Source organism: Semicossyphus pulcher, unplaced genomic scaffold, assembly GCF_022749685.1.
Source record: "Semicossyphus pulcher isolate SPU_LCO1_2020_fin unplaced genomic scaffold, fSemPul1.0.p SCAF_3, whole genome shotgun sequence".
Classification (NCBI taxonomy): Eukaryota; Metazoa; Chordata; class Actinopteri; order Labriformes; family Labridae; genus Semicossyphus; species Semicossyphus pulcher.
This window is the reverse complement of record NW_027211704.1, coordinates 27,885,726-27,912,053: the sequence shown is the minus strand read 5'-3', so window position 1 is coordinate 27,912,053 and position 26,328 is coordinate 27,885,726. Positions and strand designations below refer to the sequence as shown.

At 36.9% G+C, this 26,328-nt stretch overlaps 1 protein-coding gene across 1 annotated transcript in view; it reads right to left on the bottom strand.

Moving 5' to 3' along the window:
* Window positions 1-283: 283 nt before the first annotated feature.
* Window positions 284-26,328, bottom strand: part of LOC138605388 (contactin-4) — a 35,740-nt gene continuing 9,695 nt past the window's right edge. Inside the window, 14 exon segments of the mRNA XM_069677596.1 lie at window positions 284-556; window positions 1,499-1,611; window positions 6,315-6,498; window positions 11,358-11,473; window positions 11,579-11,813; window positions 12,137-12,207; window positions 12,814-12,963; window positions 14,540-14,698; window positions 16,180-16,297; window positions 17,145-17,317; window positions 17,888-18,015; window positions 23,431-23,581; window positions 23,869-23,998; window positions 24,370-24,512. Of these exon segments, the coding sequence (XP_069533697.1) occupies window positions 284-556; window positions 1,499-1,611; window positions 6,315-6,498; window positions 11,358-11,473; window positions 11,579-11,813; window positions 12,137-12,207; window positions 12,814-12,963; window positions 14,540-14,698; window positions 16,180-16,297; window positions 17,145-17,317; window positions 17,888-18,015; window positions 23,431-23,581; window positions 23,869-23,998; window positions 24,370-24,512 (2,144 nt within the window).

Sequence of the window (26,328 nt, the reverse complement as noted above, 5' to 3'; positions counted from 1 at the left end):
ACTCATTTAATTTCAGGGTTTACTAGAAAATGATAGTGTTTTATAAACGAGCTCATAGCCCCACGATCAACAGTTCTACCTGCACATCGGATAACCTTTTGCCAAAGGTTTTTAAGATATCCTGCCCACTAACAGTCGGTCGAAAAAGACTGAAAAACACAGCCCTCTAGATGGAGATGACATTTACATCTGTGTCATTTTTGCCTTGTAAAATGGTGCAGTTTTATTGCAATTTCAATGTGTATTTTGCTTGTTCAAGCAACGGTAAAGCAGATAAACAGTATCAGTCACACAGGGGATTAGTTACACAGACTGCACCCAAACCACGACCTCACTGTGCAATTCCAACTCCAATTATTTGCATGCTGCAGAGTATTTTCAACTTACTGGACATCTTTGGTATGCGGATGGGGACACTGCTGGTGCCATCACCCCCTTCGGTCACAGCTTTGATCTCAATGAGGTAGTCCTCTCCAGAGGGGGGCTGCAGCTCCACACTGGTCTTATTGGTTTCCAGTATGGTAGTCTTGCCATGCAAGTTCTGACAATACACAACCTGGAGGAGAGTTTGGAACTTGGATTTAACATTACATTTTTCACACTGAAAAAATCTGCTCTAAAAATAAAATAATAATAATTTAAAAAAAAAGGCTGTCATATGATGCTCAAAATAGGTAGTCCTGTAATAGATTGTAATAAAAGGCATACAACTGAATTCAATTTGGTCATTATCTCTTCTTAATATGAGAGGACATACAAAGGATAAACTGAATTAAGTTACTCAGAAGCAGCAATAAAACCTCAGTAACAAGCTATATTATTTCATTATGATAAATAGGTGTGTTCTACCATAACTGATAAAGCTATAGTCCCTCTCTAGAGCAGGTAATACACTGGAAATTGTCTCGTGAGTTACTGGTTGGGACTGATGACTCAATTTGTAGGAACACAGCCCTTTCAAGACAAGAGTTGAGATATTTTACACATATTAGTCATGTTATTAAATTTTAATCAAAATGCAGCATTTTGTTATGTTTCATACTTCAAAAGCAACATAATACAGAGATAGCTGAAGGACTGTAGTTTTAAAACATGAAAAATGTGTACAAAATGTTCTCTTTTTAGGCATAGTGTTGCCTTTGCAAAAAGTATTAAAATATTCCTTTCTAACATGAACCGTATGCTTATGTGTCTGTGTGTGGAAGGCATTATCAAAGTAGTGTTTCTGCCTCACATGTATGCAAAGTGGATCAAATATGAATCACTGTTGTATTGGCTGAAAGGCTGAGTTCCCTCTGTGGCATGATGCCTTTTATTTTATCACCTGGAACAGATCTTTTAATTTTGAAAGGCCAGACAGGGCCAATACATCATGCAACAGTGGAGTGCTGAAATTTTTTCCACTGCAATGTGAAAGCCATTTATTGGGATGACAGCTGCTGAGGCTCTATTTGTTTCCCCAGTATGGAGTTTCTAGCTATAATGCCGGCAAACTCACCTTGTATCCTGTCACCTCAGACTCATTTTCCATTGCCTTGACATGTTCCCAATTTAGAAAAATCTTAGAGTTGGTCAGTCTCCACTCAATATTCCCTGGAGGATGACTTGGAGCTGCAAGATATGTATTAAAGGCAGAAGGTTTACAAATGAATGCATGAACCAATGTGATTAGTAGTGTTTTTTAAACAAATCCTGCAGTCAGCACTGGTGTTGCAGCAGGATGCATTTCTTACAATATACTTTTCAATCCTCTTGTGGACACTAGAGAAAAATGGAGGTCAAGAAACATAACTCACACCTTTTCATTCAAGTGTGTGAAAACCAATCAATTGAAATGAAAAGTTCACCCTGAAGGAGCACAACGTGTTTACTGCATCATATTTCAGTTCTTTGCTTTCGAATGCACTTTCAATGGAAGTTATGGAGGACAAAAGTCAGTCCCTATTCAGTGCAAACCTGTATTGCAATGTTAATCTGTTATGTGGCTTTGACAGTGTGAATTATTTAGATCATGGGGTTAACTTCCAAAGGAATGTTCTCTGAATTATCAAAGTTCCCCTATCAAGACAAACTTGAAAAATAGTTATTTATGGTTCTTTACACAGTTTATTGTGTGAAAGAATACTTAGCTTACTGCGTTGGGGTAACTTTAGCTCTTATATCATCTAAACAACAAGTCTAGCAGATGTTGGGCTCAGGCGACAGTATTTACAAGAATAAGATTGCAACGATCCAAATTGCATCCATGGAACAGACGTCAATGCCCAAAGGAACATGGACTTGGGCTCTGGGTCGTGTTGACCTGGCGCTGGAAATGAGCATACTCTGTTTGGGTGTTTTGCATTAAACTCATTCGAATCTACAAGTCATAGTTTTTGTCTTTTTCTTTAGCAGATTTCAAAAAAATTGATTCACCATCAAGTTCTCTTTTGTTTTCCCACAAAACTATCACATAGTAAACACGGATCCCCTTCACACATCCACTGCACTCCTGTAAATTTCCCAACATTGTCCGTGCATGTGAATGCAAATATCCAAATCCCATCATCTGGACTTATGGCAGACTTTTTCCTGCCAGCCCACAAATAAAATGTCAGCATGAAGTCGGGGAGAGAGGTATGTGAGCAGGTAATAATCTGGAACATTTACTGTGAGCGAGTGGGTGGATGTTGACGTTGCCAGTATCATGTTTTCTACTATTTTATAAAGCAGAACCATTGTGTACATCTCTTCCTCCTCCTGCATGCTCTAACTCTATGACTTTATGCAAACAAACTAAAATGTTTAAAATACTTTTCAGATTTGAGGATATGGCTGAAGAAATGAAGAAATGCAGGCCCTCTCTCTAAAATAAGGGTCACAGTAGGAAGAAACTGCTTTACAAAGGTTAGCATTTTAGAAAGGCAAGTCTTCAGTGCTTCCTGCATAACAACGCCTGCCAAGAAAATCTCAAATAGTCACCATCTAAACTTTTTAAATGTTTAATATGTCATACATCATTTAACATTGTTTTATACTGTTACTATTTAAATCAAATGTTTTATAATAAGCACAATTTAACTACTTTTATTTATTTATTTTTTATTCTTTATTCTTCTCTACACCATTACGTTTTTAAGTCTTGTTAAAAAGGCTAGATGTATTAAACTTAAGTGTATGTCGGCTTTTTAGGTATAACTCCTTCAAATGTTATAATTTTCAGACAAAATATATGTCAGGCTTACAAAAACCTTTATATGTGTAATTGTAAGGCAAGGCAAGTTTATTTGTTAAGCACCAATTATTGTTGAGTTAAAAACAGAACATTAAGGAAATATGGCATTAAGCCAAAAATAAGTCATTAAAGAACTGAATATATTAAAAAAAAAATCAATAAATAAGAAAATAAAAATGGATTCATTCAAAAGCATTAAGAAAAAGTAGATAAGTGATTGAACTACCGGAAAGGCAGCAGTATATAAAAATGTTTTAAGACCTGTTTTAAAAGAGCTAACAGATTGAGAAGTCTCTAACTAAAAGCTGCTTCACCCTGTTTGGTTCTGATTCTTGGAACAATGAGTAAACCTGCCATGGAGGACCTGAGGGGTCTGGATAACGAACTAGCAGATCTGATGGGTATTTTGGTCCAAGACCATTTAGTGCTTTATATACCAAGAGTAAGATTTTAAAATCTATCCTCTGACACACAGGAAGTGTAGGGATCTGAGGACTGGTGTCATGTGATCTACTTTCTTGGTGTTGGTGAGGACTCTGAAAGCAGCATTCCGGATCAGCTGCAGCTGTCTGATCGATTTTTTAGTCAGACCTGTAAAGACACCGTTACAATAATCTAGCCTGTTAAAAATAAAAGCATAAACAAGATTCTCTGTGTCTTGTGTAGACAGAAATCCTTTGATTCTTGCTACATATTTAAGATGGAAATAGGCCGATCTTGTAACTGTCTTTATGTGACGGTAAAATGTAGGTATGAATCCATAATTAACAAGACTTCTGGCTTGATTTGTAGATTTTAGTGTCATCGAGTTAAGGTAAGCAATGACTTTTAACCTCTCTTTATTAATGCTTAAGACAATTATTTCAGTTTTTCTCTTTATTTAGCTGTTAGAAATTCTGACACATCCACTCATTGATTCCTTAATGACACATATTCAGTGAGTGTAAGGGACCGTAGTCATGTGGTGACACTGAGATATTTAGTTGTGTGTTATCTGCATAGGCATGGTAAGAGATGTTATAATATATAATTGTAGAACATAAACATATTTAACAGCTTTAAGTCATTAATATTACAGACCTTAAAGGTATGATCGAGCAATCAAGGCCAGTATTTAACTTGGAAGCGCTTTATATTAAGGTCCTTGTAATAAGCGTTAATTAACAGTTAATATGACCTTATAAGTCCTTATAAGATGCTTATTAACATCAAATATACATTTATAAGACTATATAAGTGTTGGTAATACTATTATTATCATGTTTTTATGAGATTATTAGACATTTATAAGCACTCATAAGATACTTGTAAACAATTTATAGGCAGCTTATGAGCATTTATAAAAGCCTTATAAATGTATTATAATTGTTTATAATAGAATTACAAACCTATTCATTGACGCTTACTCACTTACATATAATGCCTTTGTTAAGCCTTTACTATGCTTTACAGTTGCTTTATTATGATTAATACATCTTTACTTTACCATGCAGTAATTAGCAATTAATTATGCTTTTTGCAGCTCCCATGTGTAATAAGCACTACATGGGGGGCAAAGGTTGATAACATGCAAAAAAATTATTACATCAAAATAAAATTTAAAAACACTTTCAGAATTTTTTAATTTTTCAACAAAGTATTTCACTTGTACATTATAAAACACTTTTTAAAAAGGTAATATCAAAAATGACTAATTCCGTCACCAAAACAGTGGAATTGTTACATAGAAACTGAATTAAATGCTTTAAATATGCATCGTTTGATACATGCGGCCACAAAGTGAATTAGCTAAAACAAACCAAAACAGGCCGTGCACTAGTTACATCAACAAAAGAGTGCAATTGTTACATAAAAACAACACTGTGGCAGCCATGCCTTTACCTTATGCTCTCTGTTCTCGCGCGAGACTGTAGCTGTTGCAGGAAGAAGGAAAGAGGAGTGAGAGAGAGCATAAGGTAAAGTAGCATGGCTGCCACAGTGTTGTTTTTATGTTGATGTAACTAGTGCACGGCCTGTTTTGGTTTGTTTTAGATAATTCACTTTGTGGCCGCATGTATCAAACGATACATATTTAAAGCATTTAATTCAGTTTCTATGTAACAATTCCACTGTTTTGGTGACGGAATTAGTCATGTTTGAAATTACCTTTTTAAAAAGTGTTTTATAATGTAGAAGTGAAATACTTTGTTGAAAAATTAAAAAAATTCAGAGGAGTTGTCTGAAAGTGTTTTTTAAATTTTATTTTGATGTAATAATTTTTTTACATGTTATCAACCATGTAGTGCTTATTACACATTGGAGCTGCAAAAAGCATTTAACTGTTAAGTGCATAATAAGGATGTATTAACCTCAATAAGTCACTGTTCTCGCTTTAGATCCAGTAGCTGCAAAAAAGCATAATTAATTGTTAATAAGTGCATAATAAGGATTTATTAACCTTAATAAGGTGCTGTTCTCGCTTTAGATCCAGTAGCTGCAAATAAGCATAATTAACTGTTAATAACTGCATAATAGAGGATTTATTAACCTCAATAAGGCTCTGTTCTCGCTTTAGATCCAGTAGCTGCAAAAAGCATAATTAACTGTTAATAAGTGCATAATAAAGGATTTATTAACCTCAATAAGGCACTGTTCTCGCTTTAGATCCAGTAGCTGCAAAAAGCATAATTAACTGTTCATAAGTGCATAATTAATTGCTAATTACTGCATAGTAAAGTATGTATTAATCATAATAAAGCAACTGTAAAGCATAGTAAAGGCTTAACAAAGGCATAATAGGTAAGTGATTAAGACTCAATGAATAGGTTTGTAATGTATTATAAACAATTATAATAAACTTATAAGGCTTTTATAAACGCTCATAAGCTGCCTATAAATTGTTTACAAGTATCTTATGAGTGCTTATAAATGTCTAATAATCTCATAAAAACATGATAATAATACTATTATCAACACTTATATAGTCTTATAAATGTATATTTAATGTTAATAAGCATCTTATAAGGACTTATAAGGTCTTATTAACTGTTAATTAACGCTTATTACGAGGACCTTAATATAAAGCGCTTCCAAAAAAAATTAAAAGAATGTGTTGACTTGCGTGTTTTTTTTGTGGTGATGTTAAAAGCAGGACTGCAGGGTCCAAGTCCAGCACTGTTTTGGGCCCTGACTGAGATCAGATAATCTGTGCTACCCTTGAAGCCAGAGAGCAGAGCTGTGATGGTGGTGGTGATCCTCACTCTCTCTACTTCACTCTGCAGAGATCCTTTCTCCCAGAAGAGTACCTGAACACAAACACATGGGTTACCACAAACCTCCAGCTTTCTTATTTCTGTAAAGTGGCAACCACCGAGTCAAGTCAAGCCTTATATATATATTTATGCGAGCCAGCATATGGCAGCAGGAAATGTATTCAGATCAAGTTTACTTAGAATGGAATCTTACTTAGGGGTTCTGTTTTTGCTTAATTAAGTTTTAAGACATACTGTTTATCTGTATATTACTACTCCAATAAGCTAACGCAGTGATTTTACATAACACTTGAAAGGAGAAGGTGAAAAGAGTTCTATACTATCAGCTCAGCTACTGCAGGTCCCGAGGCAGTCCACCACACATTTCTAAACTACCAGAGATACTGTATCTAAAAATCCGCAATACCAAAAGCACCACTGGGAGGGAGGAGGACTTGGATAGAAAGCTTGTCAAAATCTGTATTCATATGGAGATCATTTATGACCCAAACATGAGACAGAAAAATCAAACAGGAAAATGTCAAACAGCTGGTTTGAGAGTAGGTACTTATTCAATTGACTGCCTATGGGTTTTCAGGCATCTTGCTGGGGAAAGGCAGATTAGCAACAGGGCCTGGAGCTACTGGAGTTGCTGATAACAGATGCATCTGAGGTGAGTTCTTTCCCACCAGCGGTTTAATTATACGAGTTTTACAAGCATTTGGGAAAGTACCTGAGCAGAAGAAGTTTACAGTCCTTTGTGTCTGCCAATAATCTAAACACAAGCTCATAAAGGGATGAAAGATAGGGATCTAAAGAGACTAGCTGTCTAGCTGCATTTCAAAGTCTCATTGAGACAGTAGCAAAGTGCACTGGTGATCTAGTATTAGTAGTAGTAACAGTGTATTTACAATACAATATACTACACAATACAATACATCTTACAATACCAATGTGTGTGGGGAAGCTTACATATTTCAATATTTAAAATAGCCTGCTTGAATACAAAATAAAACAAAAATAGGCAAATGCAAAAATTAGAAGCCCAGATTTGTCCATCATACTTTTAAGTGAGTGTTTAATAAGCCATTGCTAGATGGTCTGACAGGTGTAGCAACAGTAAATTAAGGAGACAGGGCTCAGAGAGATTAGAATGCGGATGGATGTTTCAACAACATTACATTACCGTCCAAGACTGGGTCAAGATGAGGCAGGACTGTCAACCAAGCAAACCTGGCAACATTGAAGACATTGTTAAAGGAGAAATTCACCCCCGGAAAAAGCCACTGTCAGTCAAAGCTGCTGTTCTCTGTAATCAACAGAAGCAATAATATTTTAAATTGACGCCATAGCTGTTGAGAAAGTTGTACAAACAGCTCGTGGTTTCACCCATTCTGCCTTCCTCAACACCCAGTGTGCATTGTGCCCCTCCCTCTGAAAGGAACGGCCCAGCAGGAGACGTTTTTGCTGCAGGCAATGGGTCAGAGTGGTACAGAATCCGAAATACGGCGAGAATATACCGGTGGACTGTCTAAAAAAAATTCGGGACTTCAGTCTACATTTCAAATCTGATGATTTTGAGCAGGCAGACACCTCACAGAACAAATGATTACATTTTACAGTATGTGTTTTTTTCAACTAAACACTGCAGACATCGGAGGCGGGCATCCTAGATTGAGGAAGTGTAGTTTAGCAAGCTCCCTGGCCTCCAGATGACATGTTTTACGTGGTCTGATGGAGGTTTTCCAGGGCCCATTGGAGAAGCGGATAACATCCTCCAAAGGCACTTAGCAAAATTGCATTTTTTTCCTACCATAATGGCATTAGCTCCCCATAATAGCATGATAGGACTGAGGTTGAAAATCGGTGTAATATCTAACCTATGGTGAGTCCTCTTACCTTATCATGTGGCCCTGTCTTGCAAAATCAGCATGTCAAAATCTATATTGAGGAGTTTTCTTTGGTAAGTTTGTTTTTGCTTACATATCCAAAAATAACCTGCAGTTTATATTACCAGATTTCAGTGTCACATAGAAATGCTGGGCCATTGTAGTATTCTTCCAGGATAAATTGGCTGCTTGGTATGTCTGCAAATAATGAACGCGCCACATGTAGTCTGTTGTGTGTAAAAGACTTGATGGACTTGGTTGACTTTGGTAATTTCAGAGATATATAGTGGAGCGCTGTTTCTGTTGTGAAGCAGCGGCATGAAGTATAATTAGCGCCACATGGTGGACACAGGAAGTGATATCACTCCTGTTTAGGCAGTGTCTAACAGTCACCAAAAATCCAAAGCCACATCAACCCACCTCCTTTAACAACATGTCACTCTGCAGTATGAGGGCCCTGTCAACACTGTTCGCATCTGCCTTTCATATGGTTTGTGTGTAATGATTTCTTTACAGGCCCTGGCAGACACACCACTCCCCATCTTCTATTCTTTACCAACAGTAAAGACTAATATGAATAAGTATTTGTAATCTTCTGACACATTACGCAGAACTGTTAGAAACACTGGTCTACCGAGCTGCTACAGAGCTTTAAAGGTTTTCTGTCTCACAGCCTGCTGTTCAGGCTCTAGGGGAAGGCTTGTATCACTTAAGATTGCAGTACTCTTCACAATAAATTATTATATGTAGTTTATCATTTTGATAACAATTACATAAAACCTGTATTAAGGTAGACAATTTTATATAGAGTCAACTTGGGGTAGGCTAAACGATTCTCAAGAAACAAATCATATGCAGCTGGTTCTTTTTGTAACTACGGGCTGTGTAAACAGCCAGAACCATGAAATTATTCTGTCTTAAAGTTAATCACTATAGACCTCTGATAAAGAAACATTTTTGCAAAGAACTGTGTTTGGGCAGTGAGTATAGGCAGGACATTATGAATGGGCTCTGCTCGACTGTGGCTCAGAGGTAAAGCCGGACATCCTCCATTTGGGAGGTTGGTGGTTCAATCCTTTTCCTGTCTCATGTTGAAGTATCTTTGGCAAGACACTGAACCCCAAATTGCTCCCGGAGGCATGGCCACCGGTGTGTGAATGCTTAGCTTATTAGTGTCCTTGCATGGCGCTACATTCGTGTATGAATGTGATTATGAAAGAGTGAATGCTGTCATGTAATGTAAAAATGCCTTGAGTGGTTGGAAGACTAGAAAGGTGCTATATAAGTTAAGGTCCATTTACCATATATCATTTGCATTCTGATTGCACTATCTACCTCTGTGTTTGGATGGAGTTAGGGACTTAGGGCCGTTAGGACGTTAGGAACAGCTGTTGTTGCAATTCTTAAGCACTTCCCAAGAAGCCACTATGTTGTAATGAACCGCACAGAGAATGTTCTACTTGTTTACTGCAAAGAGCTATTGGAACTTGTCAAGTAAGGCTGTTGATTTATCCAAGTAAACTATCTATTATACAAGTGTGCAGTTAAAACAAGTGCTCTGCAGTCCTTTCCACACAGATGTCATCGTTTAAATAGCCCAGCCCAGGGAGACTCTCATGTTCAAACTGATTAGTTGATCCTTTACATAATGCCATGCAGGTCCAATGTTACAGGACTACAGTAGTGCTATTCCAGTTCTTTGTTGTCTCACTGCTCTAATCAGAGTTAGGTTCAGTCACAGCAGGCTGCTGTTTTCAGCAAAAAGCTGCAGCTAAATTCTAGAAACTCACTGCACGCAAACCTGCCCAGTATCTATTTGCAGACAAATGAAGTGAGCGACAAGCTGGTGAACAGAGTGGAGCAGTTAACAGTAAAAGAGCAAGATACTTTCCTCAGGAGTTGTTTAGAGAGTAAATACAGAGCTATAGGAGAGTGAATATTTGGCTTCCATTCGACAGGTTAGCAGAAAGAAACTTCTTAAGGATGTGGGAACCAGCCCTCATGGAAAATCAAAACTCATCACTCACTCACTCTTTATCATATATTAGTGTTGGTAAAAAATGACTGTTGAAGAGAATTGCCTTGAACTAAATAATTTGTTTATATTAAATGATGTTTCCCCCATTTCAGTAGTAACATCTTGCAACTGTTATTACATGTTTTAAAGTGTTAAGTTTAAACTTAATACCTAACTTAACATGAAATAGGTAACTCTCTAAAAGACTCATCTTTGAATAACTACCTAAGAACTTTGAATAAATATCTACACACATGTTGTAGACAATCTTGTTAGATAAAGCGGAGCCACCAAGCTGCAACAAATAGTGTTTAACAATGAAATACTACAGTGATACAATTAAGAGTTTTTCTGTATATTAATAATGATAAATTATAGCATTATCAACATTTAAAACACGACACAAAACACATCATTGATGTTGCTGTATGTTTTTGATATATGAGAAACATCTGTGAAATTATTCATCATATTTAGCATCAACATTCTGAACATTTAGTCTCAGCCTGGCTGAAATGCTCGTCTTGTGCCCTGTCTTACAAGGTGTGTACCAAACACCAGCAATGACCTCAAAGCTTCTTAGCACAGATCAGGCCACCTGGGCCTCCCCCACCATGTAAAATATCTGGAGTTTAGTAGAGAATGTTATTTTTATCTTGGTTTTCCACAGACAAACCCCAGGAGACTGTTTGTTGCAGAGGATAGTGATGTATTGTGTTTGCACTTTCTTTTATATATTTATTTTTGAATAGCAGCTCTCAGACAGCCTTGGTATTGAGGTCTTGTGGAGACTGGGACGGCAGCCAACAGACCCCTAGATTACCTACTCTGCTGCTCCAATACATTCTTTTAGTATTTTAATGTCAAAATATTTCACGTTTTTGCCACCAGCTGTTGTATTTAAATGAATGCCAGCTCATTGTACTGTCAGTCATTCAGGGATTAATGTCTACTCCTTGTTGAAATATTCCTTGTAACACCATTCTTTCAACTTTTCTTTTTCATACCTCATATGCAATAATCTTCTCCCTGCTGGTCCCGAGGGGAATTGGTTCCCAGTACACCTCAACCTCAGAGGTTGACACAGCGCGGGCCCATACTCTTGATGGTGCCTCAGAGGGTTCTTAATATGAAAGATCATGAATTATGCATGTTTGCAATTAGGAAGGTGGTTACATTTTTGTTGTTTTTGTTTTTGTTTTCAACATGTTCAGGTGAACACACTCACCTTCTTCTGCAGAAAACACTGTGATGACATGGCTGAACGGTCCCTCTCCAATGCTGTTGTACACACCAACTTTCACTTCAAACTTGGATAGGGGTGCAATGCTGTCATTTCTGTAAACATATCTTGACGCATCAGGTGATGTCAACACTGTCTGGATCCAGGTGCTGCTGCCAAGTAGGCGGAAAGCCATGACATACCCAAAGTCCTCTCCGCTCTGCTGTTCCTCTGGAACTGGCTGATATAGTGACAGAAAAGTTATGCTTACAACTGCAGCAATTTTCTTTTATTATTAAATAGGGGGATTAAAAATGAAGTACAAATTTTGTTTAATGCCTCACAAACTGGGGATCATTCTGTGCTTTGAACCACATCCAAAAATGTAAAGATGTTACCTTATTCTATATTGACACATTTTGCTTTAGCTCTGCATCTCTCTTGATTTACACAACAGAGGAAGTCAGCAGGCAGCAAATCAGAAAACCTCTGCCTTTTAATAAAGCCGTTCCACTGAAGCCAAGTGCCAACACATACAATAACTTATGTGCCTGATCATCTTACCTCCCACATTATCACAAGTTCTCCTCGGGCTCCTCCACCAACATTCACATTTACTAGTGCGACCTTGGGAACTAAAATAGCACAAAGGAAATATATTCATCTCCTTGTTTGATGTGTTGTGTTAAAGGCAGGTGTAGAGGATTTAGTTTAAAAAATGCCTTAAATGAGATGATCACAGCCACTCTGTAGGGCTTCCTTTTTACACAAAACCTTTCATGTCAGAGCAGAGGATTTAGGATTTTGTTGTCAGTAGCATTACCTCATAAGTACGGTGCCCGATTAGCTGAGCACCTAATGTCAGCTCCATGTGTGAGGCACGACAGGAAGCCTGTTCCCTTGTGATCCTACCAGCAGGATGGAATTACTCAGTTAACTAGCTCAGAATAGACACTTTCATGTTGGTGCCCCATGGCATGTGTGAATAGGTCTCACTTTCTCTTGTTGTATCTATTAATTAATGATTTTACAAGTTCAAGAGTGCTGACACACAAGCATGTTGTACCTACAGAAGTATTTAAAAGAGTAATTCGATCTTTGCTTATTTTGCATGTAATCAAAGTATTGACATGAAAATGAACAGATTTGGAATGAGTAACAGCACAGGGAGCCTTGAAGAAAACAGTTATATTTCATTTGATTCATTTGTTATGAAAAGAAACAACAAATTGAGAGGATACCTGCTGCTTTGGTTCGAATGTGTTTTGATGGCGTGCTGGGTTCTCCAACGCCAACACTGTTGATTGCCACAACCCTGAATTCATAATCCACCCATGGGTTCAGATCTTTCACTGTTGCATGCATCATCTGTCCAGGCACAGAATCAGGAACTAGGATTAAAGAATTTAGAATTGAGATGTGTTTTGTTTTTTAACTTTAATGCGGCACATTTCACATAAACAATCCACCAACTCCACATGTTCTGCAGTTATTTGGATATTGCACAGTAACACCTACATGTGACATTGCAATTCTATATGTCAGAGGTCATTCTGACAAGGTCTATTTCCGCATTAAATACATGTTTTCTGTAAATCATCCTTTACCTGTCAGGTTTTATTTCATTTATATGCTTTAAATTTTGGTGGACCCAATAATTGCTGGTCATTACTTTTACTAATAGAGGACCTCATGACATTTGTTTTAAATATGACAACTTTTCTATTTGTGTGCATTTGAGTTAGGTTATTTCAAGTTTGGTGATTGCAGGCACATAATTCTTCCAAACTGCACATATGGCTGTTTGAGCAAAAGCTTAACATGTCGATATTTGCTAATTAAGACCTTTCTGTCCCACAAACAGATGGGTAAGAAAATAATGCAGTATTGACAAATGAGGTATAACTGTAACTTAAAAAGTCAATACAATTCAAAAAACATAGTTAAGATGCTGTTACCGTAACAGTTTGTCCACTACAGAGCAATTAAAAATGTTTTCAATTGTAAAATGATCAACTCAGTACATGACTTGGTCCAAATTCTTGAGAATTTCTCTATGTAGGGGCACTAAACTGATTTCATACATGAGGAAGTGTTCACTTGTCATGAAGCCTTGACCAGTAAAAACTATTGAATAATGTTATTGGTGGCTCTGTGTCATGAGTTATTCCAGTTTAGCGATGGTTTTGATTTGTATTTTGGGTTCAGATATTTTTTCCTGGTTTACTTTGTCTCTTGGTGTCATGAGTTCTTAATGTTTAGTTTTGTATTTAGTTTATTTCTGTGTTCTTGTTACAATTTAGCTTTGTGTAGTTAAGTATTTTATTTATGTTTCATGGGTTAGATAATTTCCTGTTTTACTTTGTCACCTTGTCTCTTGTGTTTATCCACTTCCTGCCTATGTGTGTTTCCTGCTTGTTTGATTGTGTGCCCTTATCGTTTTCACCTGCCCCTTGATTGTCTCTCCTGTGTCTGATTAGCCTCACCTCCTAAGTTAATTTAGTTACCTGGACTGTGACAGTAAGCCTTTTTTTGTTGCCTTTAAGTTTTGTTTATTAAACTTTCATCATTGTCTGCATCTGGGTCCTCTCTTTTTTTGTTTTACCACAACTGTGACACTCTGAAGGTAACTTTGAAGTCATCTCAGTTATCTCTGAATGGGTTTGAAACTACAGATCTTTAACAGGAATGCCACGTTATGTACTTGGGGTATGGAGTTTGAAAGGTAGGCTTTTGCCAGGCAGGGTAGGCCTAAAAAGAAACACATTTTGTTGCATTATGGGAAAAGTAGGATCCAGTGTTTTTGGAGCTTCAGCCCTTGTCATCCAAATGTATGTCATGCCTTTGTGAAAAATAGTCTGAAGTAAACAACATTAACAACAGGATCCACATCAATTTTCTTAAGAACTCATTTTGGTTTCTTGTTTTCATTAATTGAGAAGGGTTTGATAGTGTTGCAGGTCTTACCTGTTTTTACAGACTGCCATCCTATAGAGAAGGGGGTCCTGGCCTGCATCATGTACATTGTAACAGGACTATGGTTGTCAGGTCCAGAGCCCCAGGACAGGTGCACAGTGGTGTCAGTAATGTCACTCACCACCAGCCCCTCAGGGGCACCAGGAGGTCCTACAACAGCCAGAAATAAGGACAGACACCTGCATCAGTCTTACTGCATAACAGCAGCCAAAACAAATGAAATCACGCCGGGTTACAGGGGCATTCTCAGCTCTCACCACAGGTGTTAAGTGAATTATAACTCATTCATAAGGCTGAAGATATAATTGGTTCTATTGGGAGTGTCAGCCTAATCAATACACTGAATAGTGCAGTTCTCCTTGAACTTAGGTTAGGCCTCTGTGTTAGCGTTCTTACACATGAGAACAGTTTGAGTTTTTCCATGTGCAATAACAATCACTTTCCTGAAGAAGAAAGGGTAGTAAAACTTCCAAACTATAGAAACATTAATTTAAAGGTCAATGAAGTATTGTCAAATCAACATTTATAAATTTGTGCTATTTCACTTCTGGAGACAAGAAAGAAAGAAATGCTCCTCGTATGAAGCCTTGTTACTCAAACTAGCTATCTAAGAGGTGAGAAATCATTATTAATCAAGACCATTAATGACTAAGATTCTGGTAAAACAATTCTGCTGCAACAATAGATCACACAAACAGGTTGGGACTTGGATAAAGGAGATGAACATTTCTGCAAAACCCACAAATATGCAAAAGAAGCACTGAGCCCTCAGCAGGACTACCTGCTTAAATGAAGAGGATCAGTGGGTATTAACAACGCTCAGTTTCAGATTATGCCCGCAGAAACATACACTCCTGCGTAGAAGCTGCACCACCTAATGAATGCAGACTGTTTATGTCATGCTTTATCAATCTGAATCAACCAGACAACAGTATTTGTATCATGGGTGAAAAGAATCAGGCTGTGATGTAATGTGAGGACATGAAAGAATTATCACACCCCTATAAATCATATACCATTACCTTTCTGGGGCATAGAGTAGGGCACTATGCTTTATGTTTAAAATAAGTGGTCTCCTTGTATGCGAAAGTTGTCTTTGCATACTGAATACATGCATACATGTATCTTTAGATGTAGTTGCTGATGTAAAGATCTCTAATCAGCAAATTCCCTGTACAAAAGAGGACAGCATTGTCCTCAGTTGGAGCTATTGTTGTTTTGGATTTGGCTTTTGATTTGAAATTCTAATTACTGTGGGAATGTGAGAAATTAGAAAAAAACTGATCATTCAATTATGTTCAATTGTAAGTAGAAAATGGAGCAGGAGCAAAAGGCTGTGCCGCACACTCTTGTTAGCGGTTTAACTGAAAAGCACTGTCTGAGTTACCATAGTCAGTGGGTATAAGAATTACTCTTGAATTGAAACATTCATGGTTGTCAATCTGAATGTCTATCAAAGGCTTTTTTTTCTCTCTGAATATCTGACTGACATCTTGGTAATAAAGCTCTTTCTTGACAGCAGTGAGATGAGCGTTGGTGTGTCATAATGTTAAGAAATAGACACTACACAAACACAACAAAAAATGGAAATACTCCACAGAGAGTGCTACAAAATTAAAGAAGAAGCAAACCTCTGACAATTATGTCTGCTGCTGCTGAAACGGTGTCAACTTCAGTTTGTACCATACACACATACTTCCCGGAGTGCTTTAGCTGAATATTCCTTAACATCAGGTCACCTGAGAATCCCTGATGACAAAGATGCATAGAAAAACACAAGTGTGGAAAATCCTTTCAATTCCTTTTTTCAGTCATATGTAATACATCCCCCATGAGCAATATAGAAAGAATTCATTCATCACAGGACCATTTTGAAAAAAAGGTAGAACAGCTTATTCCACTTTTATCATATAAGAAAGAATGAACTGAATTAACTTGTTTTGACCCCTCTAAGCCTAGCTGAGCATAAAAAAGGACACATTTAAACGACTCACTAACCAGCAACTCTGAAGCTCATTAAGAAAAAGGAGCAGGGGCAGCTTAGCCTAGCTTAAGGACTTGAAACAGGGAACAGTTAACCTCCAGCCTCTAAGGCTTTTTAATTAACACACTGTATCTTGTCGTTTTAAGGCATACAGAAACCAAAGCTTTAAAACCATACATCACCACTGTATAAGGGATTATGTGCATCCCATTTTTTGGCTGGAATTTGTGCAGGTTGACATGAGAAAACGTGAACTGTTTCAAGCCCTGATGCAGTCCCTACCCCCACAAACTGTTGGGGATACAAACTATAACTGTTTAAAAGTGGACTTTATAACCACTTAAAACACATTTTAATTTAAAGGCGTTACCAGTGCCGAACCTGATCAGGAATTAATGACCCTGTAGATCTTTGTCATTAAAGGTTTCTGTATCTGCAGACATTCTGTATCTGCACACTTACTAACGTGTTCTATGTGTAAATTCCTAAAGATTCCCTTTGAACAAAAAAACACATCAGCTCTATATTTAACAAAAAGATGCAGGTCAAGCCTATGGCACTGATTTTCTTTGCCTAAAACAAATGAGGGGTGTTTACCCACATTATACATACCCCTCCAATCATCTCAAAGTGCTCCTGCTTGTTGAAGTTAATTGTTTTCCCATTGAAAAACCACTTGAAGACAGGACTCAGGGACAAATCACTGGACACCTCGCATGGCAACACAAGGCTCTGTCCTAAGGTGGCACCCAAACTCAAGGGGGAAACTATAATCTTGGTGGGCTCTACAGAGTTTTGGGAGATAAAAAAGAGAATCTTTTACTTTATGGAGCACTGTAAATTTCTAAAATCAAGCAAAATAAAAATAATAAATAATAAAATATAAATAATAAAGCCTAATTTGGTTTAGTCAGATGGATTCTGCTGTATCAGTGTAATTGAGTGGCCTTAAATAAGTTCACTTAGGAAAGGAATGCGAACCATAACTCAGTAATGAATAATTAAACACTGCAATCATAATGTCAACTTTAAAGAAAAGAAGAACTCTATAATAATCATTATTTAAAAACCCAAATATGAAAATTCGTTTTTAATCAAATGTTGGTGACCAAATGTTCCGTATTCACAGCAATAGTAGAAGTTTTCCCATCTCTGCTACATGAACAATTACTCACAGCTGACTAAACCATGGATGACATATACGTCTGTCAAAGCGGCAGGAATATAAAACCGTTATATATTTCATAATCAATTTCATGCTTGAGCTGTTCTTTTTTTCTTGTCCCTTTACCAAAGTTAAAACCTTTGCCTAGTAAAAGTTACAGTAGTGAAAACCTGTGGAAAGAACAACATACCTTTGACCATCAGAGTTCCTGAGCTGCTGGATGTTCCAAAATGGTTTCTGGCCACACATGTGTACCTTCCTCCATCAGATTTAGAGATGTTTGTGATACGTAGAGTCCCATCCTCCATGATCGTCTGTCTGCAGAGAGGCATTAAACTGAAGATGCCATCATTTGTTAAAAACTCTTAAATGAATGAAAAGTGAAAATAAGGATCAAATGAACTACTTCCTGGCTTTTCTCAAGCAATTTTTTAATTTTCCCATTTATTTCATTTTGTATAAAGGCTTTCACAGTCTTTTTCAGGAGTGTATTTATACGCCTCACAAGATAACAATTATCTTAGCTGAAGCAGAACAGATTTTCAGTAGGGTCAGCATAGTATTGACAGCACAGTGGCTTAAATGCACATATTAATAGGATATACATCAGGCCACCAGGGCCAGGCAGGACAAAGATAGAAGAGGAGAGCAGCACTGGAGAGAAGTAATTTGAATGGGATCTTTACCAGGTGGAGATAGTATCAACATGCTATGAACCATTTCTGAAAAGTAATAACATGGAAGTATGCATATAGAAGTATCTCATTCAGACTGGTCTCAGGGAAAAGATAAAGTGGTCTCATGTCGACTGATGAGTGCTTGAAAGAAACATGATTAACAATTACACAGAGGAACATTAATCCCATTGTGTCCTGGGTGTGACAGCCTCTTACTATCATGACATATCCCTGTTATTCTAATTCTCCTGTTGTGTTTTGCTAATTGAAATAATTTTTTGTGAAACATATTTTTATAATCAAGGTTTTGGGTTTGATTTTACCAAGATCTACAACCACAGCAGCCTGCGCCTCCATGCTGCTGATGAAACATTCCAGCACACTCTTTTCGCACCACTCGCCACTGCTCATCAAACGTATTGTTTTAAGTGCCTGGTAATAATTTAAGACATCTCACGTGAGTGTATCAATATTTGTACCAAATCCCTTCTATCACTGGGCTATGATAAGATAAGATAATACTTTGTTGATCCCCAGGGGGGAAATTAGGGATGGTATGGCAGCGGGACTACAATACACTGTTCTAAGGGGCTTAGATAAGAAAATCAGAAACATTTAAAGTGAAGGGAAACTAAACACTATTACAAATAGATTTGCATTTTCATGTTCCCCTGATCTTCAGAGGAAATTATTTAGGAATTAATTTTAGCACCTTGGTAATACAATGAACATGCTGGAATGCATGTAAACATATGCATCAATGAGGCAGATAATGTTCTCCTTTAGTGACCTTTGGATTCAGTAAATCAAACAAATGCTGTGAGCAGCCAGTTCAAAAAATCAAACAATTTCACATTTGCTCCTGAAAATAAATATGTATTCACTCAAGCCGAGCTGAGACCCAGGGAGCAAGTCTGACACAGGGTGCTTTGCGCTGATTTATTGACAAAAATATCAAACGTTGAGTGATGGAGGCACACTGAGAACATGACCTGAGGGGCAAGAGCTGCAAAACAAGGATACATAAAGAACTATCTGCTTTGTAGAAAAACTTGTTCAATGCTGTGAATTTCTATTCTTTCCCAAATGTGATGCCGGAGTAATGCCTGGGTAATTTTTCTTGCTTTCCTCATGACCAACCCAAGGAAAACATGATACAAATCAATCACACTTGTCACATGTCAGGGCAGGTTCAGTGAGTTACGGAAAGTCTATGGAAAAATGGCTGTCCATATTGATTTGAGTCAGAGTACAAAAGAAAATGAGAAAGGAAAAATAGCAAAAGAACAGCCATGCACTTTACACTTGATCTGACAAATAACAAAAATGTAACTTTAAACTGTGAAATTTTAGTTAGCATATGGCATATGTGTTAATAAATAAAATCACTCTGGTGAGATTGTCACAGCTATACCTTTTCTGTAAATCCTATTACTATCTTAAGTTTGTTCTTTGTCAGAGAACATGCGACACTGAGAACACGGATTTTCATTTTCTACATTTCCCATACAACATCGCAGAGTAGTTGTCAGACAGCTCTTAAAAAATACAAAAGCATTTTAATTCATCATGTACCTCAGTAAAATAACTTTTATTGATCCACTTTTTAATCACTTATTATATTTTAAACAATAATTATTAGATGTTTCATTAAGTCTAATGAAGACTTAAATATATGACCTTAAACTGCATTGTATCATTGTACTTCGCTCAGATGAGCTTCTAGGTTTATCTTCCTCTATTCATATTGGGAACTCATGTTAAAGAATTCCTAGTCTGCAGTAGTCAGACCTCTCTCAACTCTGTGCGGAATCATGATGGGTTCAGCCAGACCTTTCTTTAGTACTAGCACAGCGCAAAGGGAAACTTTCTTTTAACCAGTCACAACTGTCTTGGGCAAAGCTAAGCCCAGGACGCAGTGATGGTGCCAGTGCAAATGTTGTCATGAAGGAGCTTGCTTTTGTGGAATATTTGGTCTGGGACACATTTGTCCACATTCTTTTGGCAGTGTGTACACACGTGTCCTGAGCCACCCCGAAGGACCGCCCACTCTCCCTGTATCCTGGGCAGATTACTTTCTTCTCATTGACTTTCTTTTTGATATTTCTCTGCTGTTTCTTCTGAAAATCTCTTTTATTTTTTTATTTATCTGTTTCTTAAGCAGATCCCAGCTGTTATTGGATGAGAAGCCGTGTACACCCTGGACAGATCGCCAATCCATCACAGGGCTGACACAACAAATTAGGCACCAAGTGCACACATAAAGCAGTTAGGGCTCATGATCTAAGAATTATTATAAAATAGCATTGTGTTATTGGATGGTAAGAACCTTCACCAATTACGACTCTTCTCCTACTGTGGGTTCACAGCTGTAAAAGTTCTTCTCTGTGCTTAACATTTACAGCCTTGTTAAGACTGTCTAATAGCAAGAAGAGCTGCTGTAGCACGACATATGCATCCTTAGAACACTATTACATGTATTTGCTAATTGCCTTTTTTAATGTCAGTATTACTGTTATGGCAATACTGGACAAAAAGGGCACTCAGCTACCTTGGGGCACAAAAGAAAAATGAAAACCTCTTTCCAGTAAAACTGGTTGAAGATGACATTTTATGCAATCAGGCTACATTGTTCCTCATGCTTAGAAGTCTCCCACTTTGGAATGTTATTGTAAATCACTTAGTTGGTGCCTGAACACAACCAAGGTTCTCAGAAAATGGATGGTATTCAGTTAATTGTATAGCTTGAGACTGACGAGGCTTTTAAACAAAAGACAGGCTGTAAGTTTATCTCATGGTTCTGTGTATAATGACATATGGGCATGCAGAGCAATGGCTTGAGGGGTTAACAACAGCAAACTGTCCTTCTCTCCCTTAGGAAATTACCTAAATGCTTTATATGTTTATTTATATTTTCTAATTTCAATATGATAAAATAATATACCTGTAGACCTGCCGAGTAGAGTTTCAGAATCAGAATCGGGGTTTATTGCAAAGTAGATTGTAGGTTGTATTTGGTATTTATTTCGAACTTGATTAAAAATGACAACATAATAGAAAATAAAGAACATTCAGGCAAAACAAGCAAATCGCCATAACCGCATTATAAAGAGTCTCAATTTATAATTTAATTCTGTTCGAAAAGGGTGTAGGATGAAGTGAGAAAAAAATCTGGTCCTACCCCTTTTTTCTATAAACTATGTCAGTTCAGTCTAGGCCGAAGCATTCAAAATAACACCAAAGAATCGGATACCTAGCTAATCAACAAAAAATGTAACAACCAAATAATATAAATTACACAAGATACACAGTAGTGATTAGTCCAGTTTAGCCTTTCATTCTTCTGTTCTGTATTTGTTCATTATGTTAGTTTTGAAGATTTGTTTAAACTTGCTTAATGTTTCAAATGTTTTCATTTCTTCACAGATTAACCCCCTGTGTTGCAACACAATGACGTTCATCATTGGTTCTAACTACTTGTTTTTTGAAAATATATGTTCCTCTGAGATTGTGTTTCCCTCTGTTGAAAAAACCTCTGGATACTGTTTGGTAATTGTTGATTTTTTACCCTGTACATGATTTGAATAGTTAAGTCAACCAGGTCCTTAAATTTTCGTGTATTTAGTTTGATGAAGAGTGAGTTTGTTGGTTCTCTGTAATTAGATTTATTTATAATTCTTTTGGCTCTTTTTTGAAGGATGAAGATTGGGTCTGTGTTTGTTTTGTAGGTGTTCCCTCACACTTCCACACAGTAGCTAATGTATGGTAGTATGAAGGAGCAGTACAAAGTATATAGTGATTGTTGATTTAAAAGATCTTTCACTTTATATAATATTGCCAATGACTTATATATTTTTGCTTTGATATAATTTATGTGTGATTTCCAGCATAGTTCACAGTCTATTATTATTCCAAGAAATGTTATTTCAGACACTCTTTCGATTTGTACCTCATTAATCATGAGTTTCTTGCTTGAGTTACTTGATCGATTTCCACATATTATAAATTTAGTTTTGCTCAAATTTAATGTTAGCTTATTATGATCAAACCAACTCTTCAGTTTCTTCAGTTCATTTTGTACTGTATCCAGAAGTTTTTCCAGGTCGTCCCCACAGCAAAATACATTTGTGTCATCTGCAAATAATAATTAAAAATATATTATTGATGTACAATATGAACAACAATGGCCCCAATATTGAACATTGAGGAACCCCACACTTAACCATCATCAGTGGTGATTAAACCTGATGTATTTGAACATATTGATTGTGTAGGTAACTGATAAGTCATTTAAGTGCTACTCCTTTTATTCCAAGTTTTATGATTAATAAGTTGTGGTCAACCGTAACAAATGCTTTTTTTTTAGATTTAGGAACACTCTTACAGCATATTCTTTTTTTTCTATGGCAGTTATTATCTTTTCCACAAATTCCATGAGTGCAATCGAAGTAGTTCTATTAATGTCTAAATACAAATTGCTGATCATACAGTATATTCCATACCATATACCATGCCTTATGAGCGGAACAGCAACTTCTAGAACATTAAACTCACAAATAAGCAATAAAAGGGGATCCAACTCACAAAAATCAAGATTATAAGCTTTTGATGAAGTTTGTAATCTTCAACAGCCGCTCTAGTCCTATGTGTCTTTGCTAAGGTTTGAGTGCAACAAAAAACCTATTTTAGTTTGTAGGTGTTGCCTTAGACCTTAAGTCATGGCATTGTGGTGGCTTGTCATGTAGCTTGGGATAGATTTTCACAAAACAATGTAGCTAGATGGTCTAAAGCTTACACACAGCACACACTACATCCAGCATTGGATACGTGAAGGTTTCACAGTGACCTCTTCATCTTTTCCCTTTGAAAAAGATAAAGTAGAGGCCTCAGACTTTTCTTAAATTAAGTAAACAGCACACAAAAATACAATATGGCAATAAAAATCTATTTCTTTATAGGTATAAATGGCAGTTTTAGAAATGAAAATTACCACATTAGACAATCCTTTAACAGATGCAATCACTACACTAAATCAGCAGCACATACAATACCCTACCTCTTGCTCTCCTTCAGGTGTTCGCCCTCTCTCCACCAGCTGATTGTGGCCCTGGGGGAAGCATGGGGACGACACTCTAAGACCACCTCTCTCCCCTTCTGGATCACTGTGGATTTCTTCACAGGCCAGTGGGTAAAGTCAGGTGGAGAGGCTGTTGAACAGAACAATGTTAAGGCCATTGTCTCACTTTAAGGAGGGGCAACAGCTGTGCAGCATCAAGAATTACTGGGAATTACAGAATTTATATCACAGCACCAGATAGGTTTATAGTAAAGAATAGAGCAGGGCCATAACTCTGTGAGGAGCTAGTTTAGCCTTTATCTTTTTCTTATTCATATTTAAAAAGAGGCACCTTCATTTCATGGAAATACAATGTACATCAGTAATCTCTGCCTTCAGTTTGATCCATTGAAAAAGATACAGGGCAAATAAACTTACCTACAACCTTGAGCTCAGCGCTAGCATAGACAGCTCCCTGTTCATTTTCTGCCACACACTGATACATCCCAGAGTCCAACAGACTAATCCTGGATACATTCAGTTTTCCAGCCTCCACATGGAACCTCCCCTGTAAATCGAGCTAGCTGATGAATGCTTGATAACACCAAAATTCAATTTTGTGACTGATGAATGCACGTTTTTAATTTTCAGTTCAGAATTAGCTAAGCTTTTTCGTATTTTTAAAGAGGTACTGCACACTTTTTATTTTGAGCTATCAACAAAAAATATATTACTGTACACATCAATGCTGGTGTTAATATGTTAATAATAATATATTTCATACAAAATGTCAACAAATCAAAGTCTACCATCTGGGACCAGATAACAATGTTAACGCCATTCTATCAATTTGCACAGAGGGTGGAGTTATATGATATATATTTAATAATAATATAAATGAAAAGTTGAAAAACTGCAGTGTTACTTGTGGTGTTTTACCTCCGCTGTTAGCGGCTGTCCATTCCTCAACCATTTATAGATCGGCCTTGGCTCACCGATGGCTTTACATTCCCACTGCAGGTTCGCATCAATTGCCCTATTAGCATCTTTCAGTGTCTGGACCCAGTGCACATGTTCCATATCTGTGAAAATACAATTAAATATGATTTTTTGTTTTACAAATGTGTTCAAATTCTATCGCAGATATGGAGAGAAGTTTCATAAAATTTTTCCTATACTACTTATTTGTGATCATGTTAATTGTGGAATTGTTCTTGCTCTTAATGTGAAGTAAATTTCCATCTCATTTGACTGCTGGAGTGGTTTTTGATCAGATTTACATACGTGAAAGGCCATGGCATATTACACTACTTGTTTCATTTAATTTGCACTCACAATTGCGTGTGTTCACAATTAGCTCCTGATTTACTAAGGCAGCAGCTCATTTTCCAGTCAGTGCCTTGGACTGACCTGCAAGAGACTTATGCTAGATTAGACATCACCTAGTTTAGAGCACAAAGGGGAATGTATTATGCTGCAAATATGGAGTATGCGGTATGGAATGCTGACCCTTTGAAAAGTATATATATTTTATTTCAGTCAGACAAATCACTTTGTTATAGTTTGAAATGTTTATTGCAGCAGCAGAACATCTGCCTGAACTAGCTGGCAGACATCGCCCCATTAATCCAACATGTCTAAAAATTATATTTTTAAAACACGATATAGCCTGATCTGTCAGCCTCCTCATATCATTAAAGCATCAGAGAAGCATCAATAAACCTTAAGACAAAGGAAAATAACACTTAAATAAAATACAGTTTACACATCAAAGCAATCAGAGGTCAGACAGCGGAGATAAAGACAAAAGAGTAAGGCAGAATAGAGGGTGAGATGATGTGGATCCTGTGACTCCCAACGAAATGTAGTCAAATTAAAGCTGTAAATGTCTGAGCAATAAATAACACTGTTGCAACATACATAGATTTCACACTCCTCTAATTGCTCGAGTTCAGTGAGTACAAAACTATAAATCCTTCTCGATCCTTATTTAACATCGTAATATACAGCAGTGGTATGGTTCATTCAGTCATTGTGCATTTTGTATTTTGACTTTTTTCTTTTTAAGAATCTATTTTAGTAGAGTAGCTTGTAAAAAGGATGAGGTTTTGCCCACATATAAAACGCATGTAGCAAACATGTTTTGGTGGTGTGTCTTTTTTGTCTCTTTCCATTGTTTCCTCTATAGCCATGATCAAATTTTACTTTTATTTATTTCCCTTTTGAATTGCTGGATATTCCATGCAAAACCTGATTACACATTAATTACATTAACTCCTCCTGCTCTGTGTAAGATCTGACCCTGGATGCGAAATGAGATACGTGCACTTTCTCCTGTAACAGTGTTTCAGATGACAAAAAACTGCCCTTGAAATGCGTAAATCAAAACAGGTGGGTTGGTTGTATGCTATATGCTGGTAACAATGAAGGCAAAACCTGGTTCCTAATATCTACTGAGGTGATTGTAAGCAAAGCCCATTATCTGTTGGCATAGTTTTAATCGAGCTAGAATAAGCTTTAGTAATGCTTCTATATTTCCATATTTTTTACAACCTTCTATTAGGCCAAAGTATGCACAATATAGAAATGATTACATTTAGCAGATAAAACATGTAACATTTAAACAAGTCAGTTGGTGGATGTGCCTTATCTTCTTTCAGCAAAACAGACTAAACTGAGGTACCTTTCCATAAAAGATCTTTTAAATCTCTGTGCTAATGTTTTATTTGTCTTCTTGTTTGAATTCATCATGTAACCTTGAACTTAATTTCTGTAAGAAACAGTGGAAAGAAGCATGCAGTATGCCAGAGGAGATCTTTAACATTAAGCCCACAAAAAGGAAAGATAAATGGGCACAAATTAGGACTATATTATCCTGGCATTATAAACAATTTCATA